This window comes from Pavona decussata, unplaced genomic scaffold (assembly GCF_977016875.1).
Source record: "Pavona decussata unplaced genomic scaffold, jaPavDecu1.1 SCAFFOLD_76, whole genome shotgun sequence".
NCBI lineage: Eukaryota > Metazoa > Cnidaria > Anthozoa > Scleractinia > Agariciidae > Pavona > Pavona decussata.
This window is the reverse complement of record NW_028145494.1, coordinates 2,002,384-2,024,691: the sequence shown is the minus strand read 5'-3', so window position 1 is coordinate 2,024,691 and position 22,308 is coordinate 2,002,384. Positions and strand designations below refer to the sequence as shown.

The following is a 22,308-nucleotide window of genomic DNA, read 5'->3' as shown; positions in this document are numbered from 1 at the left end:
TAAATAAATAAATAAATAAATAAATATATAAATGAATATTTATGATAAGAGGAATGCTTTCAGCTTACTACAAAAGGAAGCGGTACTTGTTGCATTTCGAATTTCAAGACTAAGAGAGTTAAAAAAATTAGGACCTTGGAAACTGATGGAGAACTTAATTGTCTCTTGATTTCTTATATTGTGGTAAATAAAAAAGCTCCGAACTTCTAGTGCCATAGGAACATGACGCACTTGGCGTATCACCAAAAACATGCTATTGAAGCTATAAGGAAGTAAGTCAGATTTATATTGCGAGGTGAACAATTAAAGGGAATGAATGTAGCTCTCGGAACGGAGATAACTGAAGAATTAAGCTGAACGTAGCTATAGATGAAGACGTATCGGAAAGGGGATGATCAAACACCCAACGGTTCATTTTAGTGGATATCTATTCGGTTGATTAAGTCGTAAAGAAAATCTGCAGTTTTCCTCAACAAAATGTCAGCCTAAACATTTCTTAACCTGACTGGAAAATTTTCCTTTCGTTTTCGAAGGGGTAAGTATGTCGAATGCGAGAAAAAGGGAGCTAGCATTTTCGGAACCAAAGGTTTTTTGAAGGTTTTTTTTTTTGGCCTCATGTGGGGCAGAAAGTGGCAACAACACCCATAAGTAGAAACACTTGATTTAAAGTGCCTGCTTAACCATTTTTTCAGTTCCAGTTATTCACCTTTTTTATTTCCATAGACTCTTTTTTACCATTAAAAACGAATTTTGTTCAATATCCTTTTCATTCACGCGGGTCGGCTTATAGCAGGAGTCGAGGGCCAAGCTGCATGCCTGCATCCACGTTATGTAAGCCCTTTGTGGATTAAATCTGTGTAAGAACCGGCTCTCACAGATTATGAACATTTGTTATACAAAGCTTCAATTACAGATAATTCCAAACAAGGGCTCAAAAGCCTTAAATAATTACCATAACTTATGCAGCGCGCATGATATCAGCCCGTGACTGTTTAGTTACTTTGGAGTTGATCATGCACAACTCACGCGCTTCAGAGAAGGTTCCACCTATGTTAATATGCGCAACTTTCATGCCTTAAACTCACTAAAGCTAAAAAACAAACAAAACTGAAGCGGAAATAAAGGCTTGACTATTCAATAGTTTTTTTTGCCTCAAATAGTCTGAAAAGTCACGAAAGTTGGCTGAGCCTCCAGGCTGATCACGTGGTACCGGCGTTTTCACACCAATGAAAAAGCGCGAGGCCGCCATGATCTCATTGTTTCTGGGAATGGCGATTGAGTTTGCGAAATTTTATCCTAGTTTTAGTTAACTTTAGCGATCACTTTTAACGGTTTTTAGAATTTTAATCAATGCAACAATGGCCGAAGTGTTCCCCTTAGATATTAACGATCAAATAGACGAGGAAGATCTGAGCGACGATGAATTCGAAGAGGTGAGTTTGAATGAACTGAGTGAGTTGCGTCGATATGAAATTGCGTATAACTACAGTGTACAAACGTGAACGCTTCCTTAAGGAAGTGTCAACTGTAATAATAGAATATTGAAAACAATTGTGTTTATTGTAGGGACAGTTATACGACGACCCGATGGAAAACGACGAAAGGTGAATTTCTATGCCGTCGAATTGGACCGGCATATTTCCTTTTCGACTTAAGCTTACAGCCGAATCAAAATATCGCTCGGGTATTAACACTTCCTTTCTTTTTCGTTTAGTGTGGAAACCCTGGCTATTTCAGAAGAGACTGTGAATCCTAAGGATGAGAAAATAGGCCCTGAAAGCTTTGAGCTTCTTAAAGTTCTAGGAAAAGGTGGATATGGGAAGGTACGTATAACAGTTCTAAAAGCAGCTAAAAGAGAAGTCCCTTGACTACGGTGTAAATTAAAGCAATATTTCGTATGAAACCGACGAAAAAATGGTTCATTTTCATTCTTTACAAATTTCTTCTAGGTCTTTCAGGTTCGTAAAGTGGACGGACGGAACAAGGGCAAAATCTTCGCTATGAAAGTGTTGAAAAAGGTACGCATAGTTGTGTGGTACTATTTAATCGATGATCGATTAAACTTTTAGGTTACATAATCTTTATAAAAGCTTCACCCATATAAGATTGAAGTTGTCGAAAGAATCACATTACGGGCCAAGATCTCATTAATGACTCACGGAATATTGGTCTCCTTGTGTGTTTGTTTCACAATTTGTTCTTGGGATAATTTTTCGGATTTGACAAGTTTTTGAGTGGAGTAAGTTATTTTCTATCATGTACGTGCTCAGTTCACTACAAAAAAAGAATGTTTATCATATTAGTATCTAATCTGTCGGTCGCCTCCAGGCCTGTCGATTTATTAAGGCCAAGGTGAACGGCAGGGCATTAAAATATGCGTAGGTTTTAGCATTTTATTTTTTAAAACAATTTGAAGGTTCGTAAATAATTATTCAGGAGTTTGTTTGGGCATGTATGGTATTTTGGTGGCTCATATTTCTTCCTGGACCTTGTTTTCACACTTGTTTACAATGGTGTGGCCAAAGGACAAAAATTGAAGTTATTCAATAAGTTATTTCCATATTTATTTCTAGATTCTATTAAAATTTCTTGAGAGCATAATTAAGAGCACCTTAGCTTGATTTTTAAGTAAACAATGTCACAACCAGCCCCATGTTTACACAGATGTAAAAGTGTGGCTTGACAAGAGAGAAATTTAGAATTACATTTACGTGTACGGCAAATGTGAGATTTGCCTTTCCGTTTTCTTGAAAAAAATGAGAATAATGCACAAAAATTCTGTTGTTGGATTCACAAAACCCTGCCAAGTTAAGATTAATCCTAATTATTGTTTCTTAACAATAGGCTAAGTGTTAGTCCAACAGTAGGTCATTGTTAAGAACGATACTTAGGATACATCTTTATTTACGCTTTACTTACAGGGGCTTCATGAATCTTATCCCTGGCCTTTGATGCTAATGTGAAACTACTCAATTTTTCTGATAAATTGAATCAGTCTGGCAAATGTCGGACAAACATGTTCACTTGGTTATTAGTTTTAGAGAAACACATGGCTGAAAATATCAAGTAATCAAAAGAAAAGCAAAGAAAAAAGCAGCAAAACGGATACCTTGGAGTAAGAAAAACACAGAAGGTCAAAGGACAAAATTCAGGCAACTTTGGGAGAAATGAGAAATCATCCTAAAATTTGATGTAAGACGGTTATGCCCTCACGCCATCAAATAGAACGTGTTTGTTTTTATTTTCTTAATTCTGAGTTGGCTTATGGTCATAAAACAAGTTTAAATTATTGATTCAGATTGAAGGTGATAATTACTGATTGATTTTCTAAATTAATATTGATTGAAAATTTACATAGCAAATGAATATATGTGTTACAAAAGACGTATAAACAGAAATGCCCATTTTATTGTCTCTAGGCTGCGATCATCAGAAGCCATAAAGATACAGCACACACAAAAGCTGAAAGGAATATTTTAGAAGCTGTCAAGGTTTGTTTCAAATTTTTTGTTAAATAAAGAAGTAAAACATCAGAACTGAGTTGAGGTGTACTCCCATGCGTCATGAAAGGGGCGAGGATTCTTGTTGGAAATTTGAATCATTATACAGGACGTCTATCTGGGTGTAGCTTAAGGTTTATCTGACCCGTAAATGATGCCATACCACCAAGACAGACAAATATCAATGTACATTAATGAGACTATGGTGAAGAAATTGCGTGGGTTGCATGAATTCTGCCAATTAATATTTACCTCAGATAATGAGTTTAGTTTCGTAAGAAACTGTGATGCTGCAGTGGTGAGGAGTGGAAACAAATGTTTGGTTTTATCAAGAGATTCAAGTGCTAATGTTTCAAGTGTTAGCCGTAATTAACAATTAGATTATGAGCTCGAGATTTCTATCTCATGATAGATCAGCTATCATGCATAGAAATTGAGAGCGAATAATCTAATTGTTTTAGTATAAATCTACTACTCGTTCAAAACTAAACAAGTAAATTATCTATATCCTCATCGCAGACACTTCGAAAACGTGACAAAGCGGCCGCCATTTTGTTGAAAACTGCTACTCTCTATCTATGACAATAGATAGCAAGTAGCGTAGTCAATCAGAAAATGGCATTCGTAATAGAACACTAGTAGATTTATTTTAAATTGTATTAGCCCTTATGAAGGGTTAAAGCTCAAAACATCAGCAGTCAAAATCTCTTCATGGTGACCAAATTACCTTATCAACTCTATCAACTCTGTTGATAAAACAAAACATTTATTTACCTTGAATACACTTGCCATCTGTTGACTTTCTTTTCTAATGTTTTTTTTTAGCATCCATTTATTGTTGATTTAATCTACGCTTTTCAAACTGGAGGAAAACTGTATCTTATTCTGGAGTATCTCAATGGTGGGTATAACATGTTTTACTTTTTTTTTTAAATATAAGCGTGTACGTTTACAATTAAGTACATTCTAACACCTTAAACAGTTGCTTTTAGACACAACACAAAACTTAACTTAAAAAGGAAAAAACTTTTGCGTCCATTTCTTATAAAATGTAGATAGGTTATTGTTCTTAGTATAAATGTATTTTTCTGTTTGGTATTTGATCTTAAGCTCACACTGTAGATTTGAAACCTTCAATACACGGAAGTAAACGTTTCCTTCTGCAGTCCCATAGATAAAGTTTACCAATTAATATTAAATAATATAACATGTTTTTCTTGGACATTTGTCACATGACTTTTCCACCTCAATTCACATAGCAAAATCCTCAAACTCCATCATTTGATAAAGATGCCGAAAGCTTGTGCAAATTACAAAACCTATTTCAGATCCTGATAGGGCAGCTGTTGTCAAATTTGATCAATGTGACAGGATCAAGAAGGGACATCTTTGTTAAAATGGTTTGTGAGGTTTATGCTGAGGTGGTGTGTGTAGTTCCAGAAATTATTTATATCCTCATGGAAGGGCATTGAAAATATCTGGGGGGCAGGGTCTCAAAGGCCACTCCAACCATCAATCCAAAACACATGCCATGGGATCGTGCTTTTCCCACCTCAGTACCTTAATTATGGAATTCTATTCCAGGGTATACTAAAAGTGCAGAAACTGTTACAGCATTTAAAACCAAGCTGAAAACAATTTTATTTAAAGATTGAAATACTTTTGTTAGTCGTTTGTTCACAAAGCTGGGCCGAGAGTTCAACCCTCTCAAACAGGGTGAAATTTCAGTCCTCTGTGTTCTCAAGCTGTTAGTTGCACAATCATGTCACTTGTGAAGTTGGTTACCTTGGTTTAATTGTTAATGAAAAGCCTGTATCATTTTCTAGGTGGAGAACTGTTCATGCATTTGGAGAGAGAAGGAATATTCATGGAAGACACTGCATGGTGAGGTTTAATAAGTTCTAGTAAGTTTCAATCATGTTATCATCTTGTGGGTAACCACTGTAGCCATTGTGCCAATGCCAAGGTCCTGATTAAAGTTTTTTCATTCAGCCTTACATTGGTATGTCATGTGCAGAAATATTGTTTAGGTTCTTATAACTTCAAGCAAGTCACCACATCAAATTAGAGATATTTTAATCGGCAGTTAAACTTAGATTTTGTTCTTTCTTGTTTGGTAGAATAATGTTTATTATCGTCTTTACACTATAAACCCCAATAGTGATAAGGATGTCATTTCTTTTGGTGAACATTTAATTGTCTAAATGTTAAAAAATGAAGACCTTTCAACTACTTCTATGACAAACATATAGCAACTGTAGAAGATAGTAGAGTTTATTTTGTAATTTTAATATTGGAACTGAAAAGTAGAGTACAGTGGAATCCTTCATTAGTAACCAGTTCTGAGATCAGGATAAGTGATTTGTAAGTCGTGTAAATTGAATTATGCTGATTATGTATAAATAACAATTGTTGTTACTTTCCACCCAGTTTTTACTTGTCTGAAATAGTGTTAGCTTTGGAACATCTCCACAATCAAGGAATCATTTACAGGTGGGTAGTAAAACTACAGATTATTAAACATTGAACAGTTATACTTTGGTGCAAACTTACAGTACATGGTGATACACTTATCCTTTTACAGAGATCTCAAGCCAGAAAATATCCTGTTGGATACGCAAGGTAATGAAGAGTTATCCCAGTAAAATAATTAATTTGATTACCAGTTTGACAGAATCAGCTTCACTTTTATGTGCCCCATACTTACTCAAATATGCACTGGTCAGAACATATATAAAAAATTCCCATTTTTTTCAAGTTCCTTTAAGCAGGTATTAGTGAGCTTAGTTGCATGGAAGGTCTACTAATTAACTCTTCCTGTTAGCAGACCCCTCCCCCCAAAAACACTGTCTTGGTCATGGTACCAACCTTGCACAACTAATACATACATACAGACATACATACATAGTTTATTTGGTAAAGCAGGTTGGGGAATTGGCAAGACATTAAGTCCTGATGTGGACCTGCGCTATCTAAAATGATCATTTTTAAACTCCCCCAAGCAAACGGTTAGGCTGCATTTGATTGGCTGTATTCCGGATTAAGCATACATACAGTGGTTGTAAATATATCTTACACTGTAAGAGGTTTTTGAAGTTATCTGTGTTCAACTTTATCACGTGCCACCTTAAAAGTTCGCTTGGACATTTTGCCGAAATGAGAAATCAAGCGGCTTTTCCATTTGTTTCTATTCAGGAATACACTCAATCAAATGCAACCTAAAAAACCTACACATGTATCAGGGGTCTGTTTGCTCCTTACTACTCTGAATATAATAAAAACATCCCAACATCATTTTACAATAACTGTCCTAATTCCTGCATGCTGATTGGCTCATAGCTATTGTCTCTAAGAGTACAGACAATAAAAATGACGTCAGATATAATGCGCACGCTTTCTTAACAGAAAATAGAGCCAATTCTGCTCTTACTTTTTCCATGTTATTGTATAAAAACAAATTGTTGGTTCTTTTCTATGGTCTATGCTCTCATAGACCATAAAATGATGCCATAAAATGTCCAAAACTTGGCAGTGAAACCACTTGCCTGCAGCTTGTGGTTGCACAGTCTTAAGTTTTGAACATTTCTCTGAAGTCATTTTATGGTCTTAAAGAGTATAGACCATAAAAAAAACTGCCATGGATTTGTTAGTTGTTGTCTTTGTCATCATTGATTTCTTTCTTGGCAGGTTAAGGTTAGAGGCTTAATTTGTTGTTCATTCGAGAAGTGCAGATTACGGCATTACTTGTTATGGTAGTACATGTATTGTTCAATAAAATTATGATTTATATCCTTGGGGACCATTTCTTTTCACAGGGCATGTAGTGTTGACAGATTTTGGTTTGTGCAAGGAGGCAGTATTTGAAAACTCTTTAACACACACCTTCTGTGGAACAATTGAGTACATGTAAGTATGACTGTAGATAACATACACAGTTTCATGAAAAATTTTTATGACCCCATAAGATTTGGCCAGAGTAAAATTGATGACGAAAATTAAAGGTCATTAGAACCTAGTACATAGGGTTTGCAATTTTCAAACTAAGGTTTCATAACGCTAATTGAACTGAGTGGAGTGCGGTTTGGTCAGAAATCATACGCGTGATTTTGAAATCAAACGAGCGCGCAGCGCGAGTGTGATTTGAAATCACAAGTATGATTTCAGACCAAAATTGCACGACACAAAGTTCAATTACCACTTTATTACACCTATTTTGAAATCATAGAGTTTTATTGTCAATTTTAATATTTTATTTTTGTTAATTCATTTCCATTCTGATGGGCTAAAGAAAAGATGCAATTTAGAGCCAAAAATGGTGCAGTTTGGGAATAAATCACACTGTTGAGAGCCAATCAGATTTCAGGGATCACCAGTGATTTCAAAATGGGTGTAATAAAGATATTAATTTCTAATTTTGAAAGTTTGTGTTCATAGTTGAAACTGTCAAATCATTTTCTTTTGATTTGTATTCTTATTCTAACAAGGTTTTCTTTTTGTAATCTGAAGGGCCCCTGAGATTCTGACACGCAGTGGTCATGGCAAGGCAGTGGATTGGTGGAGTCTGGGTGCCCTTATGTATGACATGTTAACAGGAAGTGTAAGTTTTTGTTTGAGTGGAAGTATAAGGTTTACTTCGAACAGAAATTTAGAAAAAGGTTTACATTTATTTTCAGCCTCCTTTCTGTGGAGACAGCAGGAAGAAGACAATAGATAAGGTAAGTTTATAAAATGTTATTTAATGCTTGCATTTTATTAACTTTGAAATTGCTTGGAGTAAGGTGTTTAAATTATTTTGTTTTCTTGTTCTACAGATTTTAAAGGGGAAGCTGGTTCTTCCTCCTTATCTCAGTCAAGAGGCTAAGGATTTCCTCAGAAAAGTGAGTATTATGATAACTGTGGTGAACTTGAGTACAACACTGGTGTAAATATGTTTAACCTATCAAACCCTGTCAGGGGAATAGGGATGGTGCAGTGGTGAAAGTGCTCGCCTCCCACTAATGTCATTCAGTCACTCTACCCTAGTACTGTTAATGATTGGAACACAAAACCAGAAAGCATCCTTGTAAGGGCTGTAGGAAACCCACAAGTACCTGTGTTTGGGAGCCTGATATCCAACCTTGTGTAAACAGGTTTATTCTTATGTAATGTAATTACGCAATTCGCTTCATGCGCGACGTTTTTATAATAAAATGCTCTTATTATGCTCTTTTTTTTTTGTTAATTTATTGAGTGCACAAACAAATTACAACACGCTTGTTAAGAAATACTACTTGTTGAGGTTGGTACTTATACTTTTTACAATACAGTGCTAAAAAAAATATGAAACTACGTATAATGCGATATTACTAACAAAACGAAACGATACCTATGCTACTAAGAACAATACTAACACTACGATACAATACAATTACTTACAAATTAATAAATTAATTTAGTTGCTTGCAAATGGATAGTATGTGCCTTTGCACATCTAGGCTCTAAAAATTAATTGTTTAAAAAGTTGGACCATTTTTTATTAAACGAGAGTAATTTATTGGTTATAATCGCAATGTATTTTTTTAATTCAATTTTTTCGTTAACGAGGGCGACAAAATCTGTGAACTGGGGTCTTTTGTCATCTTGTACTGCATTAATGTAAAGAAAATATTTTCCAATTATTATGCTTTTATTATTAATCTATCTACTGAGTGGAACCAGCTAATAATCTGGTCTCAACCTTGAGGATTCCTGGAGTTGATGTCCTTTGTTGGTTCTCGTCCCTGCTCTGAGGGTTTTTCTCCCAGTTCTCCAGTTTACTTCCCCTGATAAAAAGTAACACTTCCAAAATTCAATTCAGCCAGGAAACAGTGGATAAAGAACCACTCTGTGGATGTGTCACTTGAAATTCCCATTGATGTTCTCATGCTCTCACTGTTTTCCATGAATTTCCAATGATAATATCAGAACATTTCAACTCACTTTTTCATTTCCTTTATTCTTACAACTGCTACGTTTGAGCAAGACATCAGAAGTGATACATAACTGTGAGGGAAATAAAATGCTGCAATAAAAATTATGCTAAAAGGGTTATGTACTCCAGACAGTGGATTTTAGCCACTTCTGTGCTGTGTCACAATGTGATTTTGAAGCGTGTATTTACCTCTCAGCACACTGTTGTTACTGATGGAATCTGTCTGATGACCAAGATCACCCTTCAGCCCTGTTCAGGATATGGTGAATTTGAAACATATGGAAGGCTTGTTGCAGAGTTTCTGCAATCGTTGTAAAAAGCAGAAGTTGGTTCTTCCCTCTGCAACAATTGTAGCAACAAATGTTTGAAGTCTTATATAGTGTACTTGTCTTGCAATGCCACAACCTTTGTTTTTAGATGTTGCAAGACATTTTGGACACAGGGTTGCCTAGTAGAACTTTGCCTTCAGGATCCGAGAATCCAGAGAACAATAATTAGTTTGATAGGGTTTGGCAAATAGGAAGCTCAGATCCCTGGTCCCCCCTCCCCCTTTCCACAGATCTGTGTCTCAAAAAGTGTTAATTGGGGTATTGTCTCTTTCTTCAGTTATTGAAACGTCACCCACAAGCCAGACTAGGAGGTGGAAATGATGGCGCACATCCAATAAAGGTACAGACCTTTTAATAAACATTTTACCTGTGTACCAGTTGAAAGCTGTCGTTACATTCAGTCTAGCTATAGCTTGCCCACATTTGTGACCATAATTCAAGTTTAATTAGCTTGAAGATCGAGGTAGTAAATTGTGTAGTTCCAGAAAATATTGATACCTACCCCATGAAAAGCCTACACTTGAATTTGAGGGGTGGGGAGTCTTAACGCCAAAAATTTTAGAAGGAAAATATGCAGCTTAATTGAATTTTTTTGCTTTAATACCTTTATCTTTTTGCTAGATGATGGGATTTCAGTCTACATGCCGTTCTTTTTATTTTGCATTTCAGGCTCATCCTTTCTTCCGTGCTATCAAGTGGGAGGATCTTTATTCCAAAAAAGTGGAGCCCCCATTTAAGCCAAATATTGTAAGTTTAATTTAATTGAATTTGAAATCAGGTGAAGAGTTTAAATGTATGCTATGAATAATTTGAAAACCTGAGAAAAGTAACTTCCTTGTAAACATAAATATTCCAGATCAAAAGTAGGTGTATTATCAGCTATGTGTGTGATAATGTTAACAGCCATCATGCTGTAAAAGAATTAGTGATGTGTGATTAAAGTTTGTAAAAGTGCCCTCCTCCCCCCACAGAAATTACCACACATTACTTGCATTATGAAGAGCACGTGGGGGTGGGGGGGGGGGGGGGCAGAATCAACTTAACATTCATTCTTTCTTTTAATTACTTGTGGTGTTTCTAGTAATTTTGAAAATCTTTATGACAACAAGAATGAATTTAAAAATGGTATTAGGCAAAGCTCACTCTTGTTAAGCACAGTCAACTTGACCATTTTGATTTGTTTTGTTCTAATCTGCTCAGTTGTCAAGGTTTGTAATAGGTTTATGAAGAATCATCTGTATTTTTGTTCTCAGACTGGTGATGAAGATGTCAGTCAGTTTGACAGCAAATTCACAAAACAGACGCCCATTGATTCTCCAGTTGATTCAATGTTGAGTGAGAGTGCAGACAAAATCTTTCAGGTAATAAATAGACGTTTTGACCAAGTCAGAGGACCAGTAAGGTGTTAAAATAGAGGCCAAGTTCGTTGTCTCAGGGTAGACTTTGCAGAATATTTTTCCTGTCACCTTTGGCATTAACTAATTTCAAACTGAAAAAACAAATTGGTAGTGAAAAAGTGACTAAACTCTTAAGTCCCTTTCATGTCTTGTTAGTTTCAAGTAATTTCAGCCCTGTTTCAGCCAGGGACCCACTACAGTGGATCTTGGACCGTAATGTTTGTGCCAGTACTTGGCCAATTTTAATGCCATTTTGCCAATGAAATAGTCTTGAAAAGATCTGTTAATCTAAATAATAAATTATGTACAGTTTGATTGCCCAGGAGGTCGTCACAGCATTTGGAAAAGAGGTGATATGAATGATAGACGTAGTTTATTCAGTCAGTGGCAGGGCATAAAATGTACTCAGAAAAAAGAAAATTCAAGTTCTCTTAACAGGACTTTTTCTTCACTCATCGTAATTCATTCACATGAACCTAGTTTAATGGCCATAGCTTCCATGTATCTCCTGTAGCTCAGTGGTAGAACATTCAAACTAGTAATCAGGAGGTCAAAGGTTCTACTCCGGTTGGGAGAACTTGGATTTTCTTTTTCCGAGTACGCCTGGGTCACTGACTGCAAAAAATATGTATGTCATTTACTCACAAATGTTGCCTTCAGATCATATGAAGTTCCAAAAAAAAAAAATTATAGTTATTTGATAATGTGGTATTGGTACAGCTACTATAGTTACCAGGGACTTCAGATGTTTTTGTGCACTGTCAACCCTGTAATTTTAAAACACCTCTGACACTTGGTACCTAATGCTGTAATCCTACATAAGTAAAAAAAAAAAAAAAAAAACAGCCCCTGGATGTTGATGGCCTCCTTAGAATTATTGGTTTGGTTAGTTAACATTTTGTAGGTAGATATGCTACATTTAATTAACTTGTTGTGAATCAATGTTTTTCAACAGGGCTTCACTTATGTAGCACCTTCAGTTATGGGTTCATTAAATAGAGAAATTCCCATGTCACCATGGAGATACACAAGGTATTCAGATGATCTGAGTCAATTCTCTCTGTAAACTTTAGATTTGATAATCACATAGTTTACCCTGGATGCAAGAAACTATGCACTTTGATAGTCTCTCTGCTAATAAGCTATTAAGCCATAAAGTATACAGAAACTTTTCTCTGAGGTACTATGGCGACTAAAATTTTAATGCTGGTAAACTGAGAGTTGCCAAATTTGCTACCAGCTGAGCTTAAGACTTAGTCACCAAATGGCCACTAATGAAAGCAATAATTATTACTGGTAACTTGGAGCATTGATTTATTTATGTATTTAATCTTGATAAACAGTTTTGTCGCTCATGACATAAAAGAGTTACATGTTATCTTGTTTAATTTTTACAGAACCCCAAGAAAAAATACACAACCAATGAGGTGAGCAAGGATCTATATTTTTTTTTTTTCAAGACACGGGTAAAAAGGAAAATGGGTAATAAATAAATAACTAGATAAATAATTGAATATTTATCTTGTGCTTTGGGTTTTTGCTGTAGTATTGCCAGCTGCCTGTAAGGGACTTTCCAGACAAATGAATCATTGAATAAGTTAGGGCAAACTGTGATCCTATTACAGCCATACATTTTCAGTGGGTTAGGGGGGCTAGAAAGGCCCAAAGTACACAGCTATGTTGTGAGCATCTGTGTTACTGAAAGTAAACCAGTGTAAACACTGCCAATTCTTACTTTGTGTTAGAGAAAAGGAGTTAACTGTTGGTGGTGATTTTGTTTGCATTTTGCTATAAAGAGTTGATAGCTGCTTTGGCTCAACTATAAACAACTTCATATAGATGTTTTACCAATGCTAAACAAGACAGCTGCTTGCTGTGAAGTTAGTGCAAAGAACGAATTTTGTAACTGTTTATTAAAATATTTAGCTAGCTGTTGCTAAGGCTCTAATATATGCCAAATACTTCTATCGTGTAAGTGTTCTGCTAAAGTTTGTGGTCAACTACGAGAGAGAAAAATGAAAGTAAGACAAAGACTTTTAGTACTTGCTTACAATGTGAAGAATCATCAAGACAAACATGCTCTCCTGTGATTTTTTATTAGCCATGTGTGTTAGTTAAAATAGCTTCATCACTGTAAGTGTTTCTCTCTAAAAAGAAATCATAAACTGCTGCTAAAGCTCACCTGTGTGCTAGAGTGATTCAGTTCTATCAAAGTGTAGATAGTCTCAATTTTACTATAGTGGTCCTTGTAACTGGAGTGATGATTTCTAAATAATTCTGCCACCACTTAGAAGTAGCAAATTCAAACGTGGCCATTCTAATTGACATTAAGGTTTTTGTAATTCTTGGCAGCTTTTTTTTTATTTTTGATTCCGTTGTTAACACATTCACAAAGTGGCCAAAACTGACCATTCAGAAACAAGCCACTTCAATATTTTTTTTAGGAACTATTGCCTACAAAGGCTTCATTGTTAACTTTATCTCTGTACTCTTAGCAATGCACTTAAGTGCAAGGTAGGTTACTATGGAATCAAGACTGGTTAGGAAGTACATTTACAAAACACCATTATTTGTCATAATGTAGCTTAGCCTAGCTACGGTAGCATTACGTTTGGGAAAGGGTAGGTGTGTTTGTTTTCTTAGCTGGCAGATTATCAGTTACTTTTTCACACGCTCAATCTTTCTTCCTCATATACTCAAACTCTATTGCTACTGTCATTTTCCATGGTGACCATCTTGCTTACATGTAATAACGTTCTTATCTTTCTAACCTGTGTACTAATTTTATGCATCCAACTGATCATGTGTATTTTAACCTGCTTTATTGCATATCATCAGTTTCATTTCCTCAGTTGCTTCCAAAGGCATAAAACACTAAAGCTAATAAATCATGCAGTCATGCTTAACCCTTACTCTTGGTTAACTAATATTGCTTACGTTTAAATGATTCTGCTCGTACTGGTGCAATAATTTGAAATGTAATAATATTATTATTGTTAACAAATGCTGACACTTTTGCTCATTAGAATATTTTAGGATAAAATTAATAACAATTCTTTTAACTTGACTAACACTATTTAGTAGTTTTCTTTATCATGCTGTTACTTTGAGAGTTACAAATCCAGTAACATACTGTTAATGTGGTTTAAACTTTGAATCTGTGGATGATACTGAAGTCATTGACCATTAATTTTCTTGTGGTGCTGTTTATTATGCTGTATAAGATGGTTCTACCTTGAAGTTAAAATTTTAAATGCAGCCATTCAAATGAAAGCCACTTGGCAGTACTTCCCTGTAGGTTTTTTATGTTGTACAAGATGGCTCTAACTTGTAACCTGTGAATTTAATAAATGCCCTTATACAAGATGCCTAGCTATGTTATATCACCACATTGAAAAAACCTTGTTGAATTATCATAAACGATAACAATTATAATAGCTTCCTTGAGCTTGGAACAGACATCCTATTGATAACATAACAGAACTGTATACCTAACACCAAATGTCACTGATATGTGGAGACTACATTTTTTAAGAAGGATTTACCAATTATTATAATTCACTGGTCATGATTTGCCCAGAAAGCTATCATGCTTTATACCCTAGAACTGTTTTCAAACTCTTCCATGAAGGAATTTCTTGAAGTTGACTTTAGGTGAATGCTCATTTCATCAACAGGACTGTATTTAATACTCCTGTCAGTAATAGATCACCTGGTAAGATTTTTTGTGTTCCTTGGCAAGGGCCACCTCACCTCTGTTTATACAATTTGCTTTTAAAATAAATCCACAACGAATCCTCTCGTTGAGGTTGATGCTGCCATTGAAAAGCTCGAACAAGACCTTCACAGTGTAGCTTAATGGTGCTGTGAGAACCATCTACTTATCAATCCCGATAAAACTAAACTCCTTTTCCTCGGTACCAGACAGATGTTAAGCAGGTTACCAGAAGACCCTAGAGTGGTATTCTTAGGTAAAACACTGAAGCCAACAGACTCTGCCAAGGACTTGGGAGTCTTTCTTGACCCCCATCTGACCTACGATCACCATATTTCATGTGTAGTGTCATCTTGTTTCGCAAAGCTCTGCCAAATAAATAGAGTCAAAAGGAGCTTCGACAAGGAAACACTAGAGTTGTTAATAACATCATTAGTTTTTAGCAAGATGCTTTACTGCTCATCTGTATGGTCTAATACTACACTCCAGAATATAAACAGATTACAATCTATTCAGAATTTTGCCAGCAAGATCGTAACAAACTCTAGGAAGTTTGACCACGTAACACCTTTGCTTCGAGAGCTAAACTGGCTTCCTGTTAAAGAACAATTATTCTATAGAGACTCCGTTTTGACCTTTAAATGTCAGAACGATCTTGCGCCTCAATACTTAACGAGCAAGTTTACCAAGCGCTCAAATATACATACTCGTAACACTCGTACACGGAACTCTTTGCAGATTCCGCTATACAGAACAGCTATAGGCCAGCGCACATTTTCCTATAGAGGGGCCTACATATGGAATAACTTGCATAATGAACTTAGGCAAAGTGCCTCATTGGCATCTTTCAAACGCACCCTGAAAGACACACTATTGAGGCAGACATTTCCTTCATAAGCTTTAAATTTTAGTAAAATACCAGCATAAATTGTGATTTCGAGTTTTTATTGTCATTTTTGCTTTTATAAATTGGAAATAGTTTGTAAATAGTTCCTGAAAAACCTCACGAGGATGTTACTATTAAAGTTATTTATTTATTTATTTAACATGCGAAGAGACAATTTGCTGTGTCCTTGATATCAGTACCGTACATGATGTTAATGGGGATAAGTCACTCTCCAATTCATGTCTTTATGTATGATTCCTTTGATTCATAAGAAAGTTTGAAAATGGTTGAGTATACTGATTGGTAACTTCACAGCCAATCGATCACAGATGAATCGTAGTTAACAAATGGTTGTAAATGTTTGCAGTGTAATTGACTGTAACTTTAGAAGTGTATTGTTTCTGTAAAGTAAAAAAGGAAATAATGAGCGTCTTTTACTAACTAGAGTACAAAAGCATTTCCAATAATGTAAGCAATAATTTTTAAACTCATTTAATGATGGTGTCTTCTTTGGCTACTGTGCATACGTTCATTGGTCATTTCACTAACTTTCACTAACATGCACCTTCTGCCTGTCTTATAGCCCTGCCAAGATTAAGGAAAATGGCTCCAGCCAGTTTGGCTTTGAACATTCATGGCAACCAAACAGAACAGTCACTCCATTAGCGAAGACAGCAGCCATGAAGGCGCTAGACTTTAACTCTTCTCCAGTTGCCATGGATACCTCTAGCGGAAGCGATAAAGTCCTTAATGGCACTGACAGTTTGCTTCAATGTGGCAACCCCTCGATCTCACACTCTACAGTGACTAATTCTCATCTTCAGATGACGTAACATTTAATATATGCTTGCAAAAAGCTTAAATTATTTCTAATATAGTTTCTTGAATGTCTGACTCTTTAAATTGTCTCTTATCATACTTTCCATTCCACAATCTCTTACATAATGATTATTTTACTATAAAATCTTAGGAGAAGAAAGGGATTTATTAGTGAGTTATATTAGTTGCTATGAAAGTTGTGTTTAGAAAAGGGCCACAACAGGTAGGCTTTGTTTATTTTGAATAATTATGTATAAAGAAGGTAGTTATAGAGCTCCTCAGGAACCATAGATAGAAATTTTCATTCTTTTCCTTTTGTTTGTTATATGAACTGAAGTGGTCTTAAGAAAGCCCTGCTGTGCAATGTAAATGTAGAGTTACCAGAAGTCCTCTCTCAACCCCTTCTTCCTTCTTTGTTAGAATGACTGTTGTGTTTGTGCAAGTGGGGTCCAAGGGGTAGTCCCCTCTTCTCTTCTAACAAAACAGAATCGTGAAGGTTCATGCACTTTCTGCCAGAGTGAATTGTGTTAAGACTGCCAGCAGCATATGGCCCAGATTATGTTTATGGGTGTTTTTTCTTAGGACGTCATTATATTTTATAGAGTAGGGGATGCGAGGGAGTTATTTAGTTGACCATTAGAAAAAAAGAAGAAAAAAAGAAAGATTGATATCTAGTGAAGGAGAAGGAGAAGATGAAAGAGAGGAGTTTTGGTAATTACAGTTGTACATTTGCATAGTTTGAAGCACAAATTTGACTGGGACAGTGTTTTCCAAACCTTAAGGACAGTGCCTCCTAATACAGAAGTATTTTTGCATAGTTAATGACTATGCAGGAAAAGAGATCACAGTATGGGCTACTGGAATCCAGAAAGAAAATTGGGGGTAACAGGCAACAATAAAAGGCAGTAAAATACAAAGCAATGTATGGCCTTTTTTTCCAAATTGAAGCTTTATTATCTCTGAAAAATACATAATTACCCCCAGTTTTCTTTTTGGATACCAAGAGCACTTGCTAAGTTCTGCTTTCTCCACATAGGTGTAAAAGCGCGCAAAAATACCCCTGTATTAGTAGGCACCACCTATAGGAAACCCAAGTATCTCGAGATGTGCAGAATGTATGCGCAGTAACAAAAGTAGGCACTGTCCTTAACATTTAAGTATTTAAAACGAATTTGTCTTGTGTGCGGTTATAGCAAGGCTATACAGAACTCTTATTTATTACAAAGGCTGGTCCACAAATATTGCTTCAATGTAGCTATAGATAGATTTACCTGTGCTATGCATAATTCATGTCAGATCAAGTTTTGATTATGGTATAATGCTGAAATTGTGATCAAATAGTATATGATTATGAAAAGCTATAATAATTTATTTTTAATGCTTATTTGTGATACTGTAAATTTAGCATAGAGTATAGATTGAATTGTGATCCTATGTGAAATGCTTTAGATGTGATTCTCTAAAACTTTCTTTGTTCCCAATACAAAAAAGCATCTAATATGACTCTCTACATTTATTAGAGGAAAGCACGTAAGTGTTTTTTTCTGCCAAAAAATAGAGTATATTTTTACAAAGGTACAGCGTAGTCCATTTATCAACCATTGGAGATTTTAGGATGTTTTACTTCCAGAGCACATTTTGAAAAGAAGTAAATTTTTATTTATTGTTAGAGCCAGACTAAGTTATCTAGTCCTATACCTGCATCTTGAAAACATTATTGTCAAAATCTTTAAGTTAGCTTGAAGTTAAGATGCCAAAGTGTAAGAGGTATCCCTTAGCACAACTGCCATAGAACCGACATTTTAAAAGATAACGTTTGGTTTCAATGTTTTCTTTCCACCACTACCCGTGTGTATTTTGACAATAATTTATTGTTATCAAAGAGGTTTGACAAGGTTTGACAACTACTATAAGGTTTTTTTTTCTCTCTTTAGAATGTTTTCACTATCTTTCACTCTTTTCAAGATTTGCAAATTTAGAGAAATGGTTGCACTAAATTCACGTTTTTGGGGTGGAACAGTTCTCCGTTTTGGCATACTGTTTATAGTATGAAGTGTTTTCTTAGTAGGTTTTGCATTTTAGTTACAAAAATAAAATAACGTAGTTGAGAAATTATGAAAGACCGGCTATTTGTTAAATCAAAACCAATTTAACATCGCACTATCGTGTGGCAGAAAATTTTTGCAGGAATTTTTCCTGTGATGGAAGATTTTGAAGGTCTGCAGGCTGAATTTTTGAAATCTGGAAATGTTGATGTTTTCTTGAGGGGTCTGTAAATTTTTTTTTGAGTGCTAGTATATTTTTTTGTGGAAGGTTAAGAAATTTGAAACATTGCAAATATCCTGCAAAGGTTTTGTGCCATACAGTATTGTGATACTGTAAGCAAAGTAATTTTTTACTGAATTTAATTTAAAATAACCTGCTGGACAGTTTACTTAGCACATCTCTGGAAACGTGCAATTATAATCTTTATAATTCCTGCCCTCTTTTGTAACGTGATTTATTTATTTATTATAATGAGATTTTATCTTCTTTTTATCAGTAATCAAAATTGCAAAGCCAGAGAATACTATAATTATTGTACTGCCTTAGCTCTGTTTTGTTGTTGGGCTCTGTCAGACCTTTCCTGAATGTATGTTCTTTAAACTACGTTTTAAGATTTAAACTTGCATTGGATGCGATTAACTGAAAATGTTTTTGTATAATTATATTCCAGATGTCGAAAGTAATGGTCATTTTTTGTGACCTAAAAAAAATTAAGGCTTGCCAAGAAATTACCTTTTGGCTTAATGGGAATACTGTATCAACTCACTTGTTTGTTGTGTTAATTATTCACAAGTTATATGTGCCATGTTACAAGCTGCCTAGTCTACAACCTTAGTTGTTGTGGAACTTTTTGTTAGAGGTTATTGAAATTAATATTTATTTTAATAAAGTAAGCTCTATTTATTAAGAAGTTGAAAGCATACTTGTTTACGATAGGGATCGTGGGAAGAATTATTGAATCGTAGTAAAGATAGTCCAATGTCTTCCCAGGTTCCTCTGCTGCCTCAGCCCTTCTGAGGTTTCCTTTCACAAGGCCTAGCTAGTTGTTGAGACAGCTGCTGTATTTAAAATTTACCTGTAGATAGCTTAAATATTTTCGCTTCAAAATTGGTTTACTAAACTGTCTTCTTACAAAAATGTTGCAACAATAAACCGCTTACAAATCGATCAAAATGGCTGTAATTTAATTAAGTGAGGTTTTATTTACGTCGAATTTAATTCGAGGGTGCCCTAACCATTAACCTGCATGGCAAATAAAATATAGCAGAAAACGGGAAAGGGAGGAGAGAGGAAATTTTTTTCCTTTCAACGGTGCGTAGCCAATCCACCGTAGCGACAAAGATGGTGAGTGGTAGATTTACCCATGATTCTTAGCGTACGGAAACCCTAAAAAGTTCTAAAGACTTGAAGACAAGCAAACACAATGTTGTTAGTATAGGGACGAATTCTGGCCAAAAATATGGTTTTCTATGTGCCCATTGCCTGTGTTAAGTTCCCAAGATACTGTGGTAAAATCTATAGCTGCCATCTTTTTCTGTACGGTGGTGTTAGTCCGCCAAGTCAAGTGAGTGTAGCGCGTGCACTCATCTCGTTCAGCGGTTTTAGCCTCCCTGTGAGAGCCCCGCTGTCAAAGAGAGGTTTCCTGCAGGTCTCATCCGAAATGTAATCAATTTCATGTCTCTTTCTTCTAGTATGGAGTGGGCGAGCTCTTCACGTCAACACACTGGGTGAACTGGGACTGAATTATTTCAGTGCGGACTGTTGTGTGACGTATCAGTGGTATCGACTTCACGTCAAATGAATCACGCCGACGGCCATATTGAAATGAAACTCATTCCATCTGGCGAACAATTTCTGTTTTGAAACATTTGAATCTCATTAATTACGTTTAGCCACTATTTTATTAATATTTTTCGTAAAATTGTTATTGTAACCCTATGGGCTTTAACGTTATTTATAAAAATAAGAATTGGAACTACGTAGAAATTCACAGCAAACGGGAGCGTAAATGTGGGGAGGGAACATGGCCATGGAGCCCTGGGACGCTGAAGTTTGGAGTCAGCGCTTTTAGCTTGCTGGAGCTCAGTCGAAAATACCCATTCCGGTTCCTTGGCTCCTTGGCGCAAATTTCGTAAAATTTAAATGCTATTCAACATTAGATCTTCATTCTAGTCTAGTCAAAACTATTAGCGTTCTTAGGTAAAGGAGAAACAACCGTTTGTCGTGTAAGTGGCAATTTTTCATAATTAGCCAGCGAAAACGGATGAAGTGTGGACAATACTCAACTCCGGCGAAAAACAAACGTTGGGAATGGCGAGAAAAGCTCAAACACGTGGTTATTTCTGCCGTTTGCGTTGCCATAAAAGGGATGCTAGATTAGATATCTTGTATTTTAATGTCAAATGTTCATGAGCATTTTATACTGTACTTCAGGCTCACGTTTTTGCACGGACTCGCCTCCGGATTGGCCTGTGGTAATGCCAAGGAGCCCAACAACCCAATTTATTTTGTCTTTTTGGGACGCTGTCATTTAGCCAATGATACACAGTGCGACAGGGCTCACCATTTGTTGTTCAACAAATGTTGAACGATGTCTTGACTTAAAGGGTGCTTTCCATTTTATCAGATTGACCAGTCTGACCAAATGTAAATGGAACGACATTTTCCGATCCAACCGAGAAGAATGGCTTCTTCGATTTTCTATTTCGTACCCCAATCCTCCCACATAAGTTTGCTTTATTTTCCCCAAATCAGGTATTTTTACATTTCATCATATAGAGCGGTTTCATATTGAGTGTCGTAAAACCAAAACCAAAGATATTGCTCTGGCCAATCACAACAGTTGTAAACAACACAACGAGCCAATCAGAATTCGAAGCAAACACATGTGACTGGAGCCAAGCGCGGGAAAACGCGTGCGGCCAAAATACGATTAAGTTTGGTTTGGATTCCCATTGGTTGAGAAAGTGGCGCGAGTTTTGTTAGCCAATCACAGAGCGTAGTAATGCAAAACCAAAGCAAATGCGGAATTACTTTCGACACTCAATTGAAAACCGCTCTATCAGTAATAATACAATAAGTGAAAATCTACTGAAGGGAAGTAGGGCAACGAACCCGTTTGTTAAAGTGGACCTCCTTCAATGGTGGACCTTTTTTCCCCCGGTAATTTTTCAGCCGGACCGATCTGTTCTATTTGATTTCCAACCGAAAAATTCCGGAATTTTTTTGCATAATGGAAAGTACTCAATGGCTCCGTGACAAAATGCTTGATGTTTTAAGAGCCATGTCCTTTCCCGTTTAACAAGGCTCAACATGTTGAATGGCCTGTTTCAACCGCAACATCACATGATACACAGCTCAATATTTGGTTATACCAAGCTGTGTATCATTGGCTTTAGACTGTTTTAAATCTATAGTGATACTTTTAAAGGGACGATCCTTGTTTTAACTATCGGTCTTTTGAGGACTAAGCTAGTGATAAATTGACATGAATTGTAGGGAGAGCAAAGTTTCTTGCTCTAGTGAACGAGTTGTGTGAAATAAACTGTATATGGTCAATCTCAGTTATTCAATAAAAACTTTTGAACGGTATAATAGAATGCGAGTGCCGATTGTGACTTGAGACACTGGAGAAAAGTCACAGGCGAAAATGAAGCCTTTCTTTTT

At 35.9% G+C, this 22,308-nt stretch overlaps 1 protein-coding gene across 2 annotated transcripts; it reads left to right on the top strand.

Annotated features, from left to right (window-relative positions):
- Positions 1 to 1,053: 1,053 nt before the first annotated feature.
- Positions 1,054 to 22,200, top strand: LOC146476600 (ribosomal protein S6 kinase beta-1-like). 2 transcript variants are annotated; one of them, XM_085114478.1, is made up of 19 exons: positions 1,054 to 1,433; positions 1,567 to 1,604; positions 1,715 to 1,823; positions 1,950 to 2,018; positions 3,420 to 3,491; positions 4,326 to 4,401; positions 5,327 to 5,384; positions 5,931 to 5,993; positions 6,085 to 6,122; positions 7,316 to 7,406; positions 8,007 to 8,097; positions 8,174 to 8,215; positions 8,312 to 8,377; positions 10,057 to 10,119; positions 10,449 to 10,526; positions 11,033 to 11,140; positions 12,132 to 12,208; positions 12,574 to 12,603; positions 16,361 to 19,552. In XM_085114478.1, exons 1-19 carry the CDS (start codon positions 1,359 to 1,361, stop codon positions 16,608 to 16,610), a joined length of 1,494 nt encoding a protein of 497 aa, XP_084970604.1. In that variant the 5' UTR covers positions 1,054 to 1,358; the 3' UTR covers positions 16,611 to 19,552. The 2 variants fall into 2 exon arrangements, with proteins under 2 accessions (XP_084970604.1, XP_084970605.1); XM_085114479.1 differs by lacking the exon at positions 16,361 to 19,552 and adding an exon at positions 20,334 to 22,200 and having other exon boundaries at positions 1,058 to 1,433.
- Positions 22,201 to 22,308: the final 108 nt, after the last annotated feature.

Excerpts from the sequence above, each read along its gene's own strand:
- LOC146476600 (XM_085114478.1), top strand. The coding sequence starts at position 1,359 with ATGGCCGAAGTGTTCCCCTTAGATATTAACGATCAAATAGACGAGGAA. Across the intron at positions 1,605-1,714 it reads CCGATGGAAAACGACGAAAG|TGTGGAAACCCTGGCTATTT; the intron begins GTGAATTTCTAT and ends TTTTTCGTTTAG. Across the intron at positions 5,994-6,084 it reads AATCAAGGAATCATTTACAG|AGATCTCAAGCCAGAAAATA; the intron begins GTGGGTAGTAAA and ends ATCCTTTTACAG.